This window comes from Lampetra planeri, chromosome 35 (genome assembly GCF_965212315.1).
Source record: "Lampetra planeri chromosome 35, kcLamPlan1.2.h2, whole genome shotgun sequence".
NCBI lineage: Eukaryota > Metazoa > Chordata > Hyperoartia > Petromyzontiformes > Petromyzontidae > Lampetra > Lampetra planeri.
The window spans coordinates 10819871-10836126 of record NC_136141.1 but is presented as its reverse complement, the minus strand read 5'-3'; the positions used below and the strand labels follow the sequence as shown (position 1 = coordinate 10836126).

General features: G+C 47.0%; 1 protein-coding gene across 1 annotated transcript; it reads left to right on the top strand.

Moving 5' to 3' along the window:
• Positions 1-24: 24 nt before the first annotated feature.
• COIL (coilin) lies at positions 25-14536 on the top strand. Its single transcript, XM_078611199.1, has 9 exons — positions 25-203; positions 1171-1505; positions 5342-6556; positions 7306-7573; positions 9321-9407; positions 10284-10331; positions 10880-10952; positions 12108-12208; positions 13258-14536. Exons 2-9 carry the CDS (start codon positions 1225-1227, stop codon positions 13354-13356), a joined length of 2172 nt encoding a protein of 723 aa, XP_078467325.1. The 5' UTR covers positions 25-203; positions 1171-1224; the 3' UTR covers positions 13357-14536.
• The last annotated feature ends 1720 nt before the right edge of the window (positions 14537-16256 follow it).

The window sequence follows — 16256 nt, the reverse complement described above, 5'->3', positions numbered from 1 at the left end:
ACAAATCCGAGTGGAGAGTTGGGGAGCTTCTGCGGATTTCCTTTGTGGTTGGCTGCCGCGGATTTCTCACCGGAAACAGCCTCGCGGACAGGAAGCTGCGCGGCCCACGTGGAGCTGCGGCCTGGCGACGCCGCGGCTACAGCAGAGACAGCGACACAGCACGGAGACAGCACAGAGACAACAGCAGAGACAGCATCACAGAGGTAGCGACTACAGCAGAGACAGCGACAGCACGGAGACAACAACACAGAGACAACAACACAGAGACAACAACACAGAGGTAGCGACTACAGCACGGAGACAACAACACAGAGACACAGATACAGCATCACAGAGGTAGCAACTACAGTTCAGAGACACAGAGACAATAACACAGAGACACAGACAATAACACAGAGACACAGAGACAATAACACAGAGACAATAACACAGAGACAGCGACACAGAGGTAGCGACTACAGCTCAGAGACACAGAGACAATAACACAGAGAGACAACGACTACAGCTCAGAGAGACAGACACAGCGACACAGAGACAGAGAGACACATCACATTGGTAGCGGGGTCAGCAGCAGAAGTAATCAGGAGCTGCTGTAGCATAGCAGCTACACCAGCGATAGCATCAGCGAGATGATGATGATGTTACAGCCAGAGCCATCATCTTTACACCAGAATTGGCAGGCGTTTCGAGGTCACGGCTCGAGTCTTAAGAGCCGTGAGGACTGCAGATCGCGAGTTCCCACTAATCGATGCTTTACACGCGGTCCTGCGAGTGGGTCGTGCGCGTACGAATCGATATCGATCTACACGCATCAGGTAGCTTCGGCTCCGCAGCCTGCGGACTGCTTAGCGACTGCTCTTTGTGAAGGACCGCCACCGCCTCGCGGCTCTTATTGTGGTTGCTGACCCCTGCGGTAGCCTAGAGTAGCAACATCAGCAGTTGTAGCACCACCAAATAGACGAAGACACCTCGTATAACCTTAGACTGTAGGGGCAAGTGTTGTTCGCGAGCACATCGCACCAGGTACTCATTTGAGGCGGAGTCAACCTAGGGGAGGCACAGAACCGCTTCAGATAGTCGTCACTGGTGTTGGCCGTGAGCCGGAATCGAACTCGGCTATCTGAGTTCGTAGCGCTTGCGCACTAACCACTGCACCACCGCTCCCCACAGCAGCAGCAGCAGCATCATCATCATCGTCGTGATCGTCACCTGCAGGGCCCCGTGATGTCGTGGGACTGCCCGCTGGACCCAGCTCTCGGGACGTTCCCTCGGCCGCCGATCCGCCTCAAGGTTTCCTTCGAGTACGCGCCGCCCGAGGCCGCGGGCGAGAGGCTGTGCTGGCTGGCGCTGGAGCCCGGCCGCTGCCGCGTGGTGGCCGACCTCGCGTGCCTCATCCGCCAGCGCTTCGGGCTCGGCGGGCGCGTGGGGCTGTCGCTGTTCGTGCAGGGCTGCCTGCTGCCGCCCGCCGAACACGTGGGGCTCGTGCGCGACGGAGACACGGTCCAGTGAGTTCAACTCATCTGTCCAGAGTTGTGGGACACTTTCGCCGATAAGACATCATCGGCGTGAGAGGGGTTACGCCACACACGGCACCGCCTGCAAGGGGAGGCTGCTTACACATTTGGTCCGCGGGCCCCTTGCAATTATAAACACTGGGGTAGTGTTTTGCATGCGTGTATGTATCCATGGGACATTTTTGGCCGTATCAAAATTGATGGGGGGAAAATAAGAATAGGCTTTAGCTCTTCTGGCAATAAAGCAGACGTGAAGATGTTCAAACACAAAATAATGAGGTAATAAACAAGCTTTTCAATGTACACTTTTATTTGCACTCAAAAGTAGAAAATCTATTATTTTGACCACAGAATTAATCAAATTTGATGTGCTCAATAAAAGTGGGTGGCTTGCATAAAGAAAATTAAAAATCGAAGGGAAGCTGCTACCCACTTCTTCCAACATTATCCGCCGGTCCTCGGCTGATCCGGCGAACCTCCATCACAGCTGATTGAGTTTGATTCAGACTCTGAATAACCACCTCCAATTCTAGCCCCCCTATGATCATCCCATGCAAGTCTTCGAGATTCGAGTGGTAAGCACAGTCCAGTAAATACAGTAACTTTTTACAGTAGATATATTTTTCGTCTATTTGTATGTTTATTTAGGCCAACTTCATATGGTAAACAAAATTAAAAGACAAAAAAATTTACACAACACCTAAAAACTTGTTATTCAAGAATGTGCAAAAATACGTTATTTTAAATACTGATGTGATTATCTGGCGTTTTTGAAAATCCGGCACTCCCTAACCCCCCTAAGTCGATCATCGATCTAGATCCAGTTGATCGATGATCGACTGTATGTTGAACTTCTTTCGCACCATACACAGCCAACCGTACGAATCGGAGGTGCGGTGGAAGTATAACAAACACAAAAACTTGACTATTTAGAAACATGCTTCGAAATTATTGATATTAATTTGTTGCTATGAATTTTGACTTGATAAGCCACTTCGTTGAGCTATCATTTGTGGTCAGGTCGCTTCTAAAAAATAAGCTAATAATTCAGTGGGCTTTACATGGTAAGATAGCAATAGTTTAGTTTTATTTGTATATATTTTAAAGTAATTTGTTTACCTTTCCAATACGTTGCACTCTCACCGTGTTTTTGTATTGTTAGCTGTTGTCACATTCTGACCGGCCCCTACTGGGACCTCACTGTCCCTTTGTATATATGTTGAACTTTTTTTTCACCATACGTAGCCAACCGTGCTAATCAGAGGTGCTGGGGGGGGCAAGTTTCATTGGACCTCTGTCTGTCACCAGAGTTCGGTGACATGGTACCCTGGTCTCATTCCCATGGGACCTCACGCTCGAGAGATCTCACTCTCACAGACTTCACTGGCTCTCCACCCTTGCAGACCACACCCCCGTAGCCACACACAAGCCGGGCATGGTTCCTGAATCACGCAGAGATGGGAGCCGTCGTGCTCGTATGAGATATCTGTAGATACGACCAGGTGGTAGTCTCCGACGTGTTCAAACTGTCGGGATTGTTGAGCCAGTCTTTTGAAGCGAGGGCTGGATAGATGGCTTCCTGAACCCAGTCTGTGTAGACCTTTGAGTTGTCTACTCGCCCGAGCGGGTTTTCTCCGGTTTCCGCACGCACGAAGCTAAATGTGCGTTTCAACCGGAATGGGTCAAGCGATCCTTTGGGACTCCCGTGAGGCTTTTCTGGAAGGACATTGTTTTTAGTTTTAGGCCGGAGTGGTCCACGGTGACCGTGGTGTGCCAGCGATGAGCCTCATGGGGGGGGGTCTCCCCGCTGCTGTTGGCAGTTCTCACCGTTGCGGCCTGATGACCGCAGCAGTCTGGGCATGCACCATTGCCAGACAGGAATCTAGGAGAGATCGCTGTCGGGGTACTTGATCTGGACATCAGTAAAAGCATTTCATTTTCTTTTACAATGAACACATTTTTGACGATTCTGTAATTGAAATGCTTTTTTTATAAACGACGTTTCACATTTTTCAAAGAAATATAAAACGTTAGAATAGGTTTTCCCCTTTTTTCTAGCAACAAAACAGGTGTTGAGATGTTAAAACACCAAACTGAAACATTTTAAAAGGAATCAGACAGCTTTCTTTTGAGCCTCGTCTCAAAAGGCGTCCTCTGGTCTAACATCGTTTTGAGACTAGGCTGAGACTAAGCTCAAAAGAAAGCTGTCTCTGGTGTGGACCAATCAGTTTCAAAGACAATGCATATATTATCAGAGTATGTTTTTTGTTTGCATTCTGGCCACAAGTATTGTGGTTAATGCAGACATGATTCCTTGTAAAAGGTTTCAGTTTGGTGTTTTAACATCTCAACACCTGTTTTGTTGCCAGAAAAAAGGGGAAAACTTATTTTCATATTTTGGTACTAGCAAAGGAGGTCCCATGAAATCTAAACCGTTTAAGGCAGGGGTGTCCAAACCTTTTGCAAAGAGGGCCACATTTGATAAAGTGAAGATGCTCGGGGGCCAATAGTTCCTTCTGACATTTTTTTAAACCACAAAAGTTACGTGAAAATACACACTGTTATAAAACAATTTTCATTGTCACAATTACCTTTATTTTTTAAATGACAATGCAACCAAATATAAGCCACTCAGGCAGACGTGAACAACTCTAAAAACACAATTCTGCCTTTCATTCAGTCAGATAACATTGAACAAACTGTATAGAATACCTTAAATTTCCATGAGTTAAATATCTTTACCTCATGAACATTTTAATCAGGAGTTATAAGTAATGCAAAGTGATCTGTTATCATTAACCTTTAAAACAAGTGAATTTTGCCCTTGTCTTTTACAAGATCTTTCAGAAAGCAATAGTTTGTGTCACATCTACAGGTACATAACATCAACAGTTATAACCAAATCTTATTCAAGAGTTTAATAAAACAAGTGCCATAAGTCCAAGTGCATTAGTGTGCTTTAGGCTTTTCACTGTTAATAGTGACAGATGTTACCGTTCAAAACACTCAATTTCAGATTGATCAAGGAACAGATAACTTGCTGACACTAATGAGAAGGGTGATACTGAGATCTAGATTTCAGTAAAGAGACCAGGTCTGGCTTGAGGGCAGTGGTTGAGATGTGTAAAATGTCACGCAAGTGGGAGTCGCTCATCCTTGACCTCAATCGGTTCTTGTTTAAGTTCATGACTGAGAATGTTTGCTCACACAAATATGTGGAGCTGAATAAGCTCAGCTTTTTCTTAGCGAATGACCGCATTTCTTTTTTTGCAGTCGCCATGGCAGAAATGACTCGAGAAGGGTTCGCGGCACGGATGCAGAGCCAGATAGAATTAGAATGGTGCTGCCACCGTGTGGTCAAAGGAGGAATTACATCTTTAAAGTTTTATGATTTATAAGACCGAAGCTGCGGGCCGTGTGAAATCTGACTGCGGGCCGTGATTGGCCCGCGGGCCGGACTTTGGACATGCCTGGTTTAAGGGAACACGATAATAAAATAAACACTGGGTGTGGACCAGTATGCGGGCAGCAGAGGGCAGTGCAGAAGATGTTGTGCAGTCCTGTGCTGCCACATCTGTGCTCTGCGTCGACACGAACCATAAGGGACCAACGTGGTAGAGCCTGGTCACTCGCAAAACCGGCACGGTTTGGCTGGGCCCTCGTCCAGCAGTGCATTGACAATCACCAGCAGCCATGCTCTATCCACTGCTGGTTGAAGGCCTCCCAATACTGTCACCACCTCATATGTAGTATTCTGTTGCCACTGTTTCATTGGTGGGCTGGTTATCCTCGTTTCTGAGTTCGTGTGTGTTGTTGGTTTTATCCAGTGTGCGGCAGACAGAACTTCTGGACTTGTGCCCATCTAGTGGTGAGAGCCAATCGCTGCCATCTTGCAAGAAAAGGAAGAGCTGCCACGTTGAAGGTGACAGCGATGGAAGCGACTCTGTCCACAACAACGTCAGAAAGCGTAAAAAGAAAAATAAACGGGAAACGGAGTCTCCCAAGGACCAAGAGGACCTACAAGAAAACCACGTGAATTCAATCTCACCAGCAAAGAAGAGAAAGAAGAAGAAAGCTGAAGAGGTTAATGATGATGATACAGTCAATGCCAGACAGGCATTTGAGACGAGTAAAGTCAAAGCGAAATTGGATAAATTGAAGAAAGGCCACGGGAAAGCTGTGAGTTCCAGCAGTGAGAAGGATGAGCATGAAGATGGTTCTGAGCACGAGAATTCAACGACGAAGGTTCGCCAGAAAAAGAAAGTTTCCCGGAAATCTGAAACCAGAGTGCAGGCAAATGATCAAAAGGAGAAAAGGAAAGCATTTGATTCCCAACAAAACGGTTCTGCTTTGTTTACAAAGGAAAGGAAACGGACTTTGTCAAAAGCTGCAGCAAGCACAAAATCAAAGGTTGCAGTAACAGTGAGCAAGCAGAAGTCGAAAAGCAGCTTATCTTTGAGCTCAGGTGATGATGGCGATGATGGTGTCCAAAGTGATAAATCAGGCAGTGGATCTAAAGCCGCAAAAAATAAAACGGTAGGTGCTGGACGTGCAAGACAAGGCAAAGGGAAACGAAAGGTCACCGACGGTGGGATGCATGCAACTGTGCAGATTCCCACGCAACAGCGGAAGGCCGGGAAACCAGTGGAAGAAACTGACTCCAGCTCCGACAGCGATGAGAATGACAAGGGAAATAAACTAAACAGTCCTGCCGACAATACGGTTCGCCCACATTCGGGAACAAGATCTGCAGCAGCTCCTTCGGCCGTCGCCAAGAGCAGCATTGCAGAGAAGTCCTCGAAAGGGGACGGCTCGGCCGAATCGGACAGCAGCAGCAGCAGCAGTGAAGACGCGTCGAGTGGAATGGAAGCTGAACCCGCAGTGGGGCCGACGCCCGTGAATGTGTCGGGGAGGAGAGGGGGGAAGAACACGCAGCGCGAAAATTCACCATGTGATGTAGAGGATGATGTCCAGGGAGCCACGTCTGGACTGGGAAGGGGCCAGAGGAAGTGGAATGGAGCAGGGAACCGTGGAATTGGAAGGTGCCGTGGCTTTTTACTTAAAACAACAAAATCCTAATATTAACATATAACTTCTAAATACGAAGGGACTTTCTAGATGCTGTACAAAGCAACCCACAGAAGCAAATAGAAAGCAAAGCAAAGACAATGTACGTGTTATGAGTCGCTAGAATAAGGCTAGTATTACTTATTCTTAGTGTGCAATTTGTGGCTTTTTTATGTGTTTTTCTATTATTTGGTCCTTTTGGTAAAGTCACAGAGATAGAAAAATAATCATTATTATTTTGAATTCCTGCAGTCTTTTGAGTCAACATATTTTTTTCTGCATAACTGTTTGCAGAGACACCAGTGTAATCTCGAGTGTGGTACGTGTAGGTGTTTAATATCCAGCCAGGTGGCACTGGCACAACGCTCGGCTCTCGCATTCACACGGTTGTGAGGTCACTTGCTGGTCGGGAATGAGTTTAGCTCTTGTACACCCCTCTGCGTCAGTAAAATATGGATCACCTTATGAAAAGCATCAGTGCTTGTGATTCGGAGAGTGGCTCTCGCCTTGGGAATTTAGACTTTCCACCACTGGCTACCTAGTGAGGGAGAGTGACATGTTAATACTTGTTTCAGAATCAGAATATTTATTTATACTGGAGGAATCCGATGAGTTAGAAAGCTCTTTTTCTCAGATGTGCAGTAGGTCGACAGATGTCCAGTAGTTGGAGCATGCGTACACTTTGAAACGTGTACTTAACTGGACTGTATTCTTTCGAATGCAGGAGTCGTGGAACGTTTCCTGGCACTCCGTACCCGAGCCGGCATGAAGATGGGACATCTGGGATGCCCAACGATGAGCCTTTCCCCGGGCGAGGGAGAGGCTGGAGGGGCAGTCGGGGCCGAGGGGCAGTGGGGGAGAGCCCTGCTCAGTACCGCAGTCACTTGCGCTTCGACGCGTTTTCCTCAGAACCGGAAGTGTTGCCCAGCGAGGAGCTGAGCAGAGAGAGTGGAGCTGGAGATGTCTACACCAACGCCTCCACCGTAGTGCAGGTGCCGCCATCATTTACAAACACTGCATAACGTGGCCACTCTTTAACCTTCGTTGTTAAAGTTGTGGAAACACCGACCATGAACCAACATAGCGAAATGCTGAAAACTCCGAAAAATTCAACAGAAGTATTGAAGCAATCCACCACCCAAGAACTAAACGTCCGGGCTAACTACTTTGGATATAAATATATAAGTTGTTTATCACCCAGCATTCAATGCAAGGATGAAAATAATTTCCGAGGTTCTTGATACATGCATCAAATCACACGTGTGAGAATTGATTATTAAAAAATAAATCATTTAAGATGGTCGCAGATCATTTGATAATAGTACAAACACAGCGATACAAACTAGACAGGAAAAACAAAACAACTCCAACGGAACAAGAAGCAAAAAACTAATTGATAGATTATTGAATAGAATTGCAAACCCCAATAATGTGAATTCATTCATTTACTCGGGGGTTGTATCCATTAGATGCCTATAGTATTAATAAATAGCACAACTAAACTAAACAAAGCCACTGGAGGCTGTTTGGCATAGTTCAGGGGTCGGCAACCAAAATAACAAGCAGAGCAATTTTTTTCGAATTCGGTAAAAAAAAAGCTCAATATATCAAGAGCCGCAATGCAATGTGAGTACGAGACGGTGGCCCTTCATATATAACGTCACGAAACAGCAGTCCTTAAAGAGCCGCATGCGGCTCTGGAGCCGCAGGTTGCCGAACCCTGATACAGTGTGACGCACGGCATGATAATAAACAGACATGGGGGCATGGGGGGAGGTGTGCTTTGGAGGTCCAGAGGACCCAATGGAGAGAGCCATTAAAAGAGAGCTGAGCTCAATGGGCCTCGCCTGAGATATACTGACTGACTGTGTCATAGAGAGAAGGAGGTGGAGATGCCTGGGGATCTGAGTCAAGGATCGGCCGATAAAAAAAAAACTGCTTTATGCGAATAGTTTGTTGTCCTTTCCCCACACCTCCAATTGGCACGGTTGGCTGCGTACGGTGCGAAAGATGTTCAATATACAGTCTGTTCTCCTGTAACGCGGAAGTTGTGTTCCTGAAGAACATACACGCTTGCAAACACTTTTATTGGAAAGCTTGTGCTGATTTGGTGTTCATGTCGCCAGGATGTTACAGGGAAGCTGAGGCATACATTCTGCCCAGCAAAGTGTGTTCAGGATGGAGGTCATGATTTTTTCCAGTTGATATGGAGTTTGGCAGTTGTGCAATAGGTGGGTAAGGAAGGGTTGTGGTGGTACTGGGTTCGGGGCCTAGCCCACCAGAAACGAGAGGCAAGAGTGGTGTAAGTATAAATGTGCCGTTAAACCCGCCATCACCCGACACAGCCAATTAGTAACGTTTGTCACGTTAACAAAACATGGCCATTAGTTACTAGTTCAACCTACGACATTTTCAATTCGAGTACTTTGATATTTCGCCGGTAATTACAACAAGCCTCGTCAGGCGACATACAGAATTGTGGAGAATTCCTCCTGTTTCGGTGTGAGACTCACAAAGCGGTGTTAGACTCACAAATTGCATTTTAACAGTAGTCTAGCATGTTTGTTTACACATTCAAATATAAAGATTCTATATTAAAGTCCACACAGTTGTCGGTATTGACCGAGTCCTTTTGTTCGGAAATACCCAAAAGGTATCGGAGCTGCGTGTGAAAGCGAGTAGCAAGGTGCCGTCGCTGCCACGGTCACCTCCGCCGTGTGGTCTGTGTGCACCGTCCAGAATGCCGTGGAGGTGGTCAAGAGGGATTACTCTGCACTTCCTACCTTGGATGGACCTCCACGGGCAGGGGACCACATCGCTTTCAAGGTGATGGCAATAAATATACTTCACTAAACCCTTGTTAATTTGACACATGGGGATCTGACCTTGCCGAATTATCCAATATTCCGAATTATGTCCCCAGTGCCTCCTGCCCTAATAGTTTTTGTTTTCCAAATTTGTTTTCCCAAACTCTTCACACACCATACGCATTGACACACACCCTGCATCGATTCTATCAAAAAGTTTGGATTTGTCTTGCAGACTAAAGCATTTATACTTCAGTCCCTTTCTATTACTTCTTGATGCCATATTCTATGGTTCTTTCAGTAAAGTCACGTAGATAGAAAAAATAATAACAATAAAATAATAAAAATAAAGTGAATAAAATATCACGACGTTTCGATCAAAACACAAGCGGTCATCAGGAACAGGGAGATTAGCCATATGAGGGCAAGCTGTGTATAAAGGTTTAGAGATGGGCGGGGTTCGCCCCATAATATTTACAGCAACCGATCCATCTATATACATCAGCGATGAGATCTTCACATCGCCTTTTTGTAAGGTCAAGGCTCTGTCCCTGGGGTGATCAGGATTTTGCCAGTCCAGCTCCCAGGCTTTGGAACGCTTTTGCCTTTGCGAACAAGACAATCAGAATCATTAGATATGTTTAAGTCTGTCTTGAAAACTGGCCTCTTTAAACTGGTCTTTTACCCCCTTGTTCGGCCCATTCACCCTGCAGGTTCTGTTAATTTCCTGCTTTCCATATACTGCGCATTATAAAAAAAAATGTATTACGATTAAGTGCAACAGCAAATAAAGACGCTGTACAAAAGAGCGGGACATCAATTGAAATGAAAATGTCGTGAATTGTTGAAGCCGATACATTCCTGTGATGTTTTTGTACTTTTTATTCTCTTCCAGATGTTGGAAATGAATGAGAATTACTCCCCGGAAGTCTCTGACTACAAAGTGAGTTACACTCCACGTTGTCATGGCGTTATCACAGAGTCTGGCGATATAATGGGACACCCTGCCAGTGCAGTCCACAGTGTGTGAATGTGCAGGTGGCGGTGACTTTAGGTGGGATCGATTGTACCTTTAAAGTGGTCTGTGGAAATCAGTAGGCAAGTAGGTTGCTTCTGCGTGTACAATATAGGATATGCATTCATATACACGAGTGGAGTTTACTTTAAAATGGTCTGTAGAAAGCAACACATAAAGTATGTTCGCTTCTGTGTGTGCTTTTTTAAAAATAAACCGTCAAAGTCATAGACGTGCGTTTAATTTGTCTACGCCAGCTTTCACCCACATGCAAAAGCAAAAAAATAGAAAAGAACGGACCGAAATATTTGAAACGGAGACCCCTTGTAAGGAGCCGTCTTGAAACTCCATGGGATGAGGCCTTTCCGAGCAGAGGGGTTCGGTGTTGCTGTGACGCCTCCGCTATTCGTTTTCATTTCCACGTCGCGGCGACGGCGCTGTGTCTATTTTCACGTCACGTTTTGTGCCCCACGCAGGAGGGGGAGGTGCTGAGGTACGACCCCATCTCCCGCGAATTGGAGATTACGGTCGAGGTGGACCCATCGGCAGGTAAGGCCAGCGCTCCGCTACAGGAGGAGACGCCATCGCCACCGTCTCGCCACCTAAGCAACGGATCTGGCGATTTAGCTGGAAAAAACTTGCACGCCGAACATTGCGGGCAGTGGCACCTCTGCAGAACAGAGAGAAGGCCGAGGGTCATATCGGCGTGGTATACTGACAGTTTTTGTCGGGATTTATTTGGTACAAAACCTTAGAGATGCAAATTGTATACGTGCACAATGCAAAGAGTAATTTCTAAAATAAGCTCGCTATAAATATAATGGTGTGCCAGCCGCTATGGCTTTGCCATCTCTCCACAATGATATGGGAAGGTGGCCACATATACAAGGGCTCATCCTTGTACTATTTTATTTCTCAGGTTAACGATTTAAATCCCCCTTATCCACCCCCCTCCTTCCACAAATATTAACACCGATTTGCCAGGTGAGACACACCTGATCGGCATCTCTTAGTGCCTGCCGGTGTAGCCAGATGGTAACTCGCATGCAGTGGCATTCTCTTAATGACTCCACTGGGGAGAACATACAAACTCCAAATATGCAGCAGGTGTTAGGGTCGGGATTGAACTCGCGACCTATATACCAGGCAAGGTAGTTAACATCTCGCCACTGCGACGCTCAAACAAAGGGTATTGGTGGTTTGGTACTTTGTAGTGACATGGAATCGGTCACGTAGCAGCATAGCGCTGGCTGCTGGCGGGGAAGGGGATCTGCAGCTTACAGCAGCCCTGACTGACAGCAGGCCACGTGATAGACCAGAGAGGGATCTTGGGGAAAGGTTACGGAAGGGGCAAATCGAGAACCCGCGAGAAGTTTCCAGAAGGGGGCGTGGCCGTGGGCGGAGCCAGGCCATGCTGGCGGTATAAGAGGGGCCCCGGGAGGGGAGCTCGGGGCTGTCGTGTGGAGTGGGGGGATCCCCGTCGTGCTGCTGCTGGAGTCTTCACCGTGGTCTCCGTCTTCACCGTCTCGGCGTCGCCAGTCAGGCAGTCTACCAGCTGTCCTGACTGGGAACCGTAGTTACCAAGTGTTAACTGTTAGGCCGTGTTAATAAACAGAGTGCCTCATACTCTGAGTGTCTCTGAGTCAGTCACTACAGTTTTACAAAGATGGTCCCATGTTTTGTTTTTGCCGTATGACTTTCCAGGCAAGCAGATGGGTGGAAAATTCGAGTTGGAGTACGAGAGTGATGCCGAGGGCAACTCTCCAAGGGCGGAGGCTGCACCCTGCCTCACGCGCGAAACGACAGTGAGAAGCGCATTCCACTCAGAATATGTATTTATTTATACTGCAGGAGGAATGTTGTGGAGGAATCCGATGAGATATAAAGTCATTTTTCACAGATGTCCAGTACAGCCTCACAAAGATGACGATGGCGGCGGCAAAGAGAATGGGGAAATTGTTGGAAGAAAGCGGGAATTTTTACATTAAAAAACTTGGCCACTGCTAGATTTGGGTTCAACAAAAACATTGCAATGTGAATACAGTGTCATGGTGAAATTGTGGAGTCCCTCTTCCCCACCAGCTGTAAATGGGTTGATGTTTTGCACTTAATATAATTAATCATCCTCTTATCAATTCACGGTTCGATGAAGACCTCCAATCCGCAGTGTCGGTCATGGGTTTTGTTTGGCCATACTTCACCGTGCTGATCAATGCGGGTTGGTGAAGAGGGGCGGGGGAGTTACCTAGGACTGGTACAGATATCATTCACCACTGATGTTAGTCGTGACGAGAATTCAATTCGGTTCGCCAGGTTCATACCACAATGTGAAAAACACTTGTATTCATAATAGAGGTTTTTGGGTTATATCGCGTAAATGTATAAATGTGTCATTAAAACCCGCCACCACCCGATGCAGCCAACTAGTAAGGGTTGTCACGTAAACAGAACGTGGCCAATTCGTCACTAGTACAGCACACCGGTGTGTTGGAGAGCCAAGCCACAACATTTACAATCTGAGTAATAAACAGTTTGTAAATTGGCTGTGTCGGGTGGTGGCGGGTTTTAATGACACATTGATATATTTACGCGATACAACCCAAAAACCTAGATTATGGATGATATTGGTCGCGGAAGCCGACGTGTTAAATCTCCCTGTATTATGTATATAAGCGGCATTCTTGAATTATTGTACTGTGTCCTTCGGAAAGACTTGCCCCACCATAGAATTGTGTAATTTCCACTGTTGGTTTTGGGTTTCCAATGACGATGAATGCTGTCCCGATCCTTGCTTGAGCGTGCAGAAATACTACCTGCGTTTTTTGTACAGTAATAGAACTATTTTTTTTCACAGATTACCATTAAGTGGACGTCGCTGATTGATCCCATGCTGATCGTGGAGATTGTGCCGCCCCCCTCCGTGGCCCTGCCCTCATCATCTCCACAGCTGTGACCGGCCAAGGAGTTGGCCAGAGGTAGCCGGAGCTCGGTGCGGCCTGGTGGTCCCCGAGAGGTCCTGCCTCCACCTCCCCCACGCTGGCGAGATGTTAACTACCTTGCCTGGTAAATGGGAGGTCGTGGCTTCGATCCCGACCATGTGACGCCTGCTGTGTATTTGGAGTCTGTATGTTCTCTCTCCTCGTGGATATTTCTCTGGGTCCTCTGTTTTTTTGCTCCACATTTAGAATCAACGTGTTTAGAGTATTTGGCTACTGCTATACATTTACAAATAAGCCACTTTGTTGAGCCGTCGTTTGTGGCCAGGTCAAATCTGAAAAAGAGCTCTGTAGCTCAGTGAGCCTTAGCTGGTAAAATTAAAAAAAATCTGTAGGGGAGCAATCAATTTGTTTTAATTGAATGTATGCTCGTATGTATGTTGGACTTCTTTCGCACCGCACGTAGCCAACCGTGCTAATCGGAGGTGTGGGGGAAGGACGACAAACTAAACACAAAAAGCAGCTTGGCTTAGCATATGCTCGTCCCCTGCTAAATCTGTTGTTCATATTTTATTCGAGGGACGATATCGACGGCGTGCGCGTCTTCCTTTTTGGCCGCGATGTCGCGACCGTTTCTGAAGGCAGCCCGAGCGAAAGTGCGCAAGCCCTTCCCACTCCCTTTTGGAAAAGCAAGCCCCCACTCGGCCCGCCGAAGGGGGCCAACGCAGAGCTGGCTTGCACCCCCCCCCCCTCTCCCGCGTAAGACAACGCGAACGTCTAGAAGCTGGGGAACATTCGCTCAGTTTTGCAGGCCACATCAGTGATTTGTTTTAAGCGGTTTCGTGGGAAACTGAAGCGAGTTGACGTTGATGTGTTCGTTCAGTTGTTTATCTCACAGGAGCCCAGCGATGCTTGCTGTAGGTCGTGGCGAAAGCTTTGTCTGTCATTGCGTTCAGGATCCTTGTGAGATGTGCCATGGAAGATTTTACGCACTGCCTTTGGACGTGATACTTTCAACGTGAAAATATTCTACAGCCGTGGTAAATTGGCTACAAGCGCAGGTGTTGGAGCAACAGAGCCTTGTCATTAGAATTTTACATGTGTGCAAAAACCAGTGGAAAAGTCAAAACAGCATCGTGTTCACCTGGAATACCGTTTAGAATTTTTATATTTGAATAAATAAAAAACAAACCATCATCGACGTTTCATAACTTGCACACATTGTTTCAGTTATTAACACCTAACATCATGAATACAATGGGACGCTCCATTTTAAACGACCGGTGTTCACAATTGGATTGTGCCATTAAGAAGAGGGGTCAGCTGCTATCTTTCAGGAGCCTACCATTTAGAAGAGGGGTAAGCTATTGCAGTATCTAGCAATGGTTCCATAAAGGCTTCAACCAGATAGAAATCGTGCTTAATATAATATAATTCTAATGTCAACCTTACATTGGTTCAAGAAAAAATATATACAATATTTAAATTTAGCACGAAATGCAACTGCATCCCAAGGTTACGTACAAAAGTGCTGCACAACTGATGTTCTGCGGAAAATTTCCAGCGGGTGCGCTGCGGTATTCTTGGAATTGTAGGAAAAGAACCTCAATGTCTGTAAGCTGGGAGGGACGAACTCTCCTCCGTGCCGTTCAGTGGCCGATCCCCCCGCCCCCACTACCCAACCCCGGTGCCGAACGGCAGACAGCCATCAGCCCCCACCCCCCGACCCTCTCAACTCTCTCGGTTACGCTTGCGCATATTCTTTGGGTCTTTCGGTTAAGGCACGTAGATAGGTTCAAAGAAAATCACCAAAAAAACTACTAAAACACGCATGCGCAGTTGGGAGAGCAGCCTCGAGAGCAGGGCTCGGCAACTTTTCAAAGATGAAGAGGAGGAGGCGTTGTTTTGTTTTTGCCTTTGACCAAAATAGTTCTGAGCACCCCATCACACACGGAACTACTTGTACACAGACACAGCAGCGGGTACACAGCAGACAACACACGTGATGGAATAAACTGCGTCTATTTAGTTTGTCCCCCCCTTCGTTATTCTTTAACAACATAGTTTGTTCTACATTTTGTTGTCACTAAGACATTACATAGTGATCCATTCCCTGTCATATTTAAACAATTATATTTACGTTAAATTATTTTTTAGTTCTTTTTTTAAACGGATGCCTGCAAGGGGCAGCCAAAGAGTCGCCGTGGAGCCGCTGGTTTCTGACCCCTGCTCTCGACCCATCCGGACCCACAGTGAGTTTGTGGCTCCGTTTGTGGCTCCGTTTGCCGTGAGGATCGAGCAAACTCGACAAGCGAGAGTGGTGGAATACGAAAAGGGCTGAGAAGTGATGTACAAGATGCGTAACGTGTGCTAAACGGGGACGAAAGGGGAGTCGTTCATATTTATCAGTCGTAGGTAGCGGAGAAAAGGAAGATTTAACCTTGGACTTTAATAGGGGCAGGGAATCGGCAGCACGGACGGATTGGGGGGGGACGTTAGAGACAGTGGCAGCAGCAGGGAAGGAGCGACCTCCCACCGATGGGATGCTGGTTGAGAGCTTTGCTCCAAGTGCTGAATTATGACGTTATACAAATGTGGCCATCTGCCCGCGAGCCCGGGCCAACCTTGCACCACAGCGCCACCGATCCGGGTTGACGCCTTTGCATCGGTGCAAATATGCCAAACGCGACGCGCGCCATGCACTGTTGTCAGGCAAGTGGCAGTGGCGGTCTCGTTCACGCGTCAGCTGCTCTTGGAAGTGCGCCCTGAATGAACCACCCCACGCGGCGTCTCAAGAGTCGCGGATCTTCTTCACTCGTTTATAAAACGTGGCAATATTTGAGACATTCAGGTGCCCCGTGTGATCCAGCACTTCGGAGGCGAGGGGTTTTTGGTGGCTCGCGTATACATTTATGAA

Excerpts from the sequence above, each read along its gene's own strand:
- COIL (XM_078611199.1), top strand. The coding sequence starts at position 1,225 with ATGTCGTGGGACTGCCCGCTGGACCCAGCTCTCGGGACGTTCCCTCGG. Across the intron at positions 1,506-5,341 it reads CGCGACGGAGACACGGTCCA|TGTGCGGCAGACAGAACTTC; the intron begins GTGAGTTCAACT and ends GGTTTTATCCAG. Across the intron at positions 12,209-13,257 it reads GCCTCACGCGCGAAACGACA|ATTACCATTAAGTGGACGTC; the intron begins GTGAGAAGCGCA and ends TTTTTTTCACAG.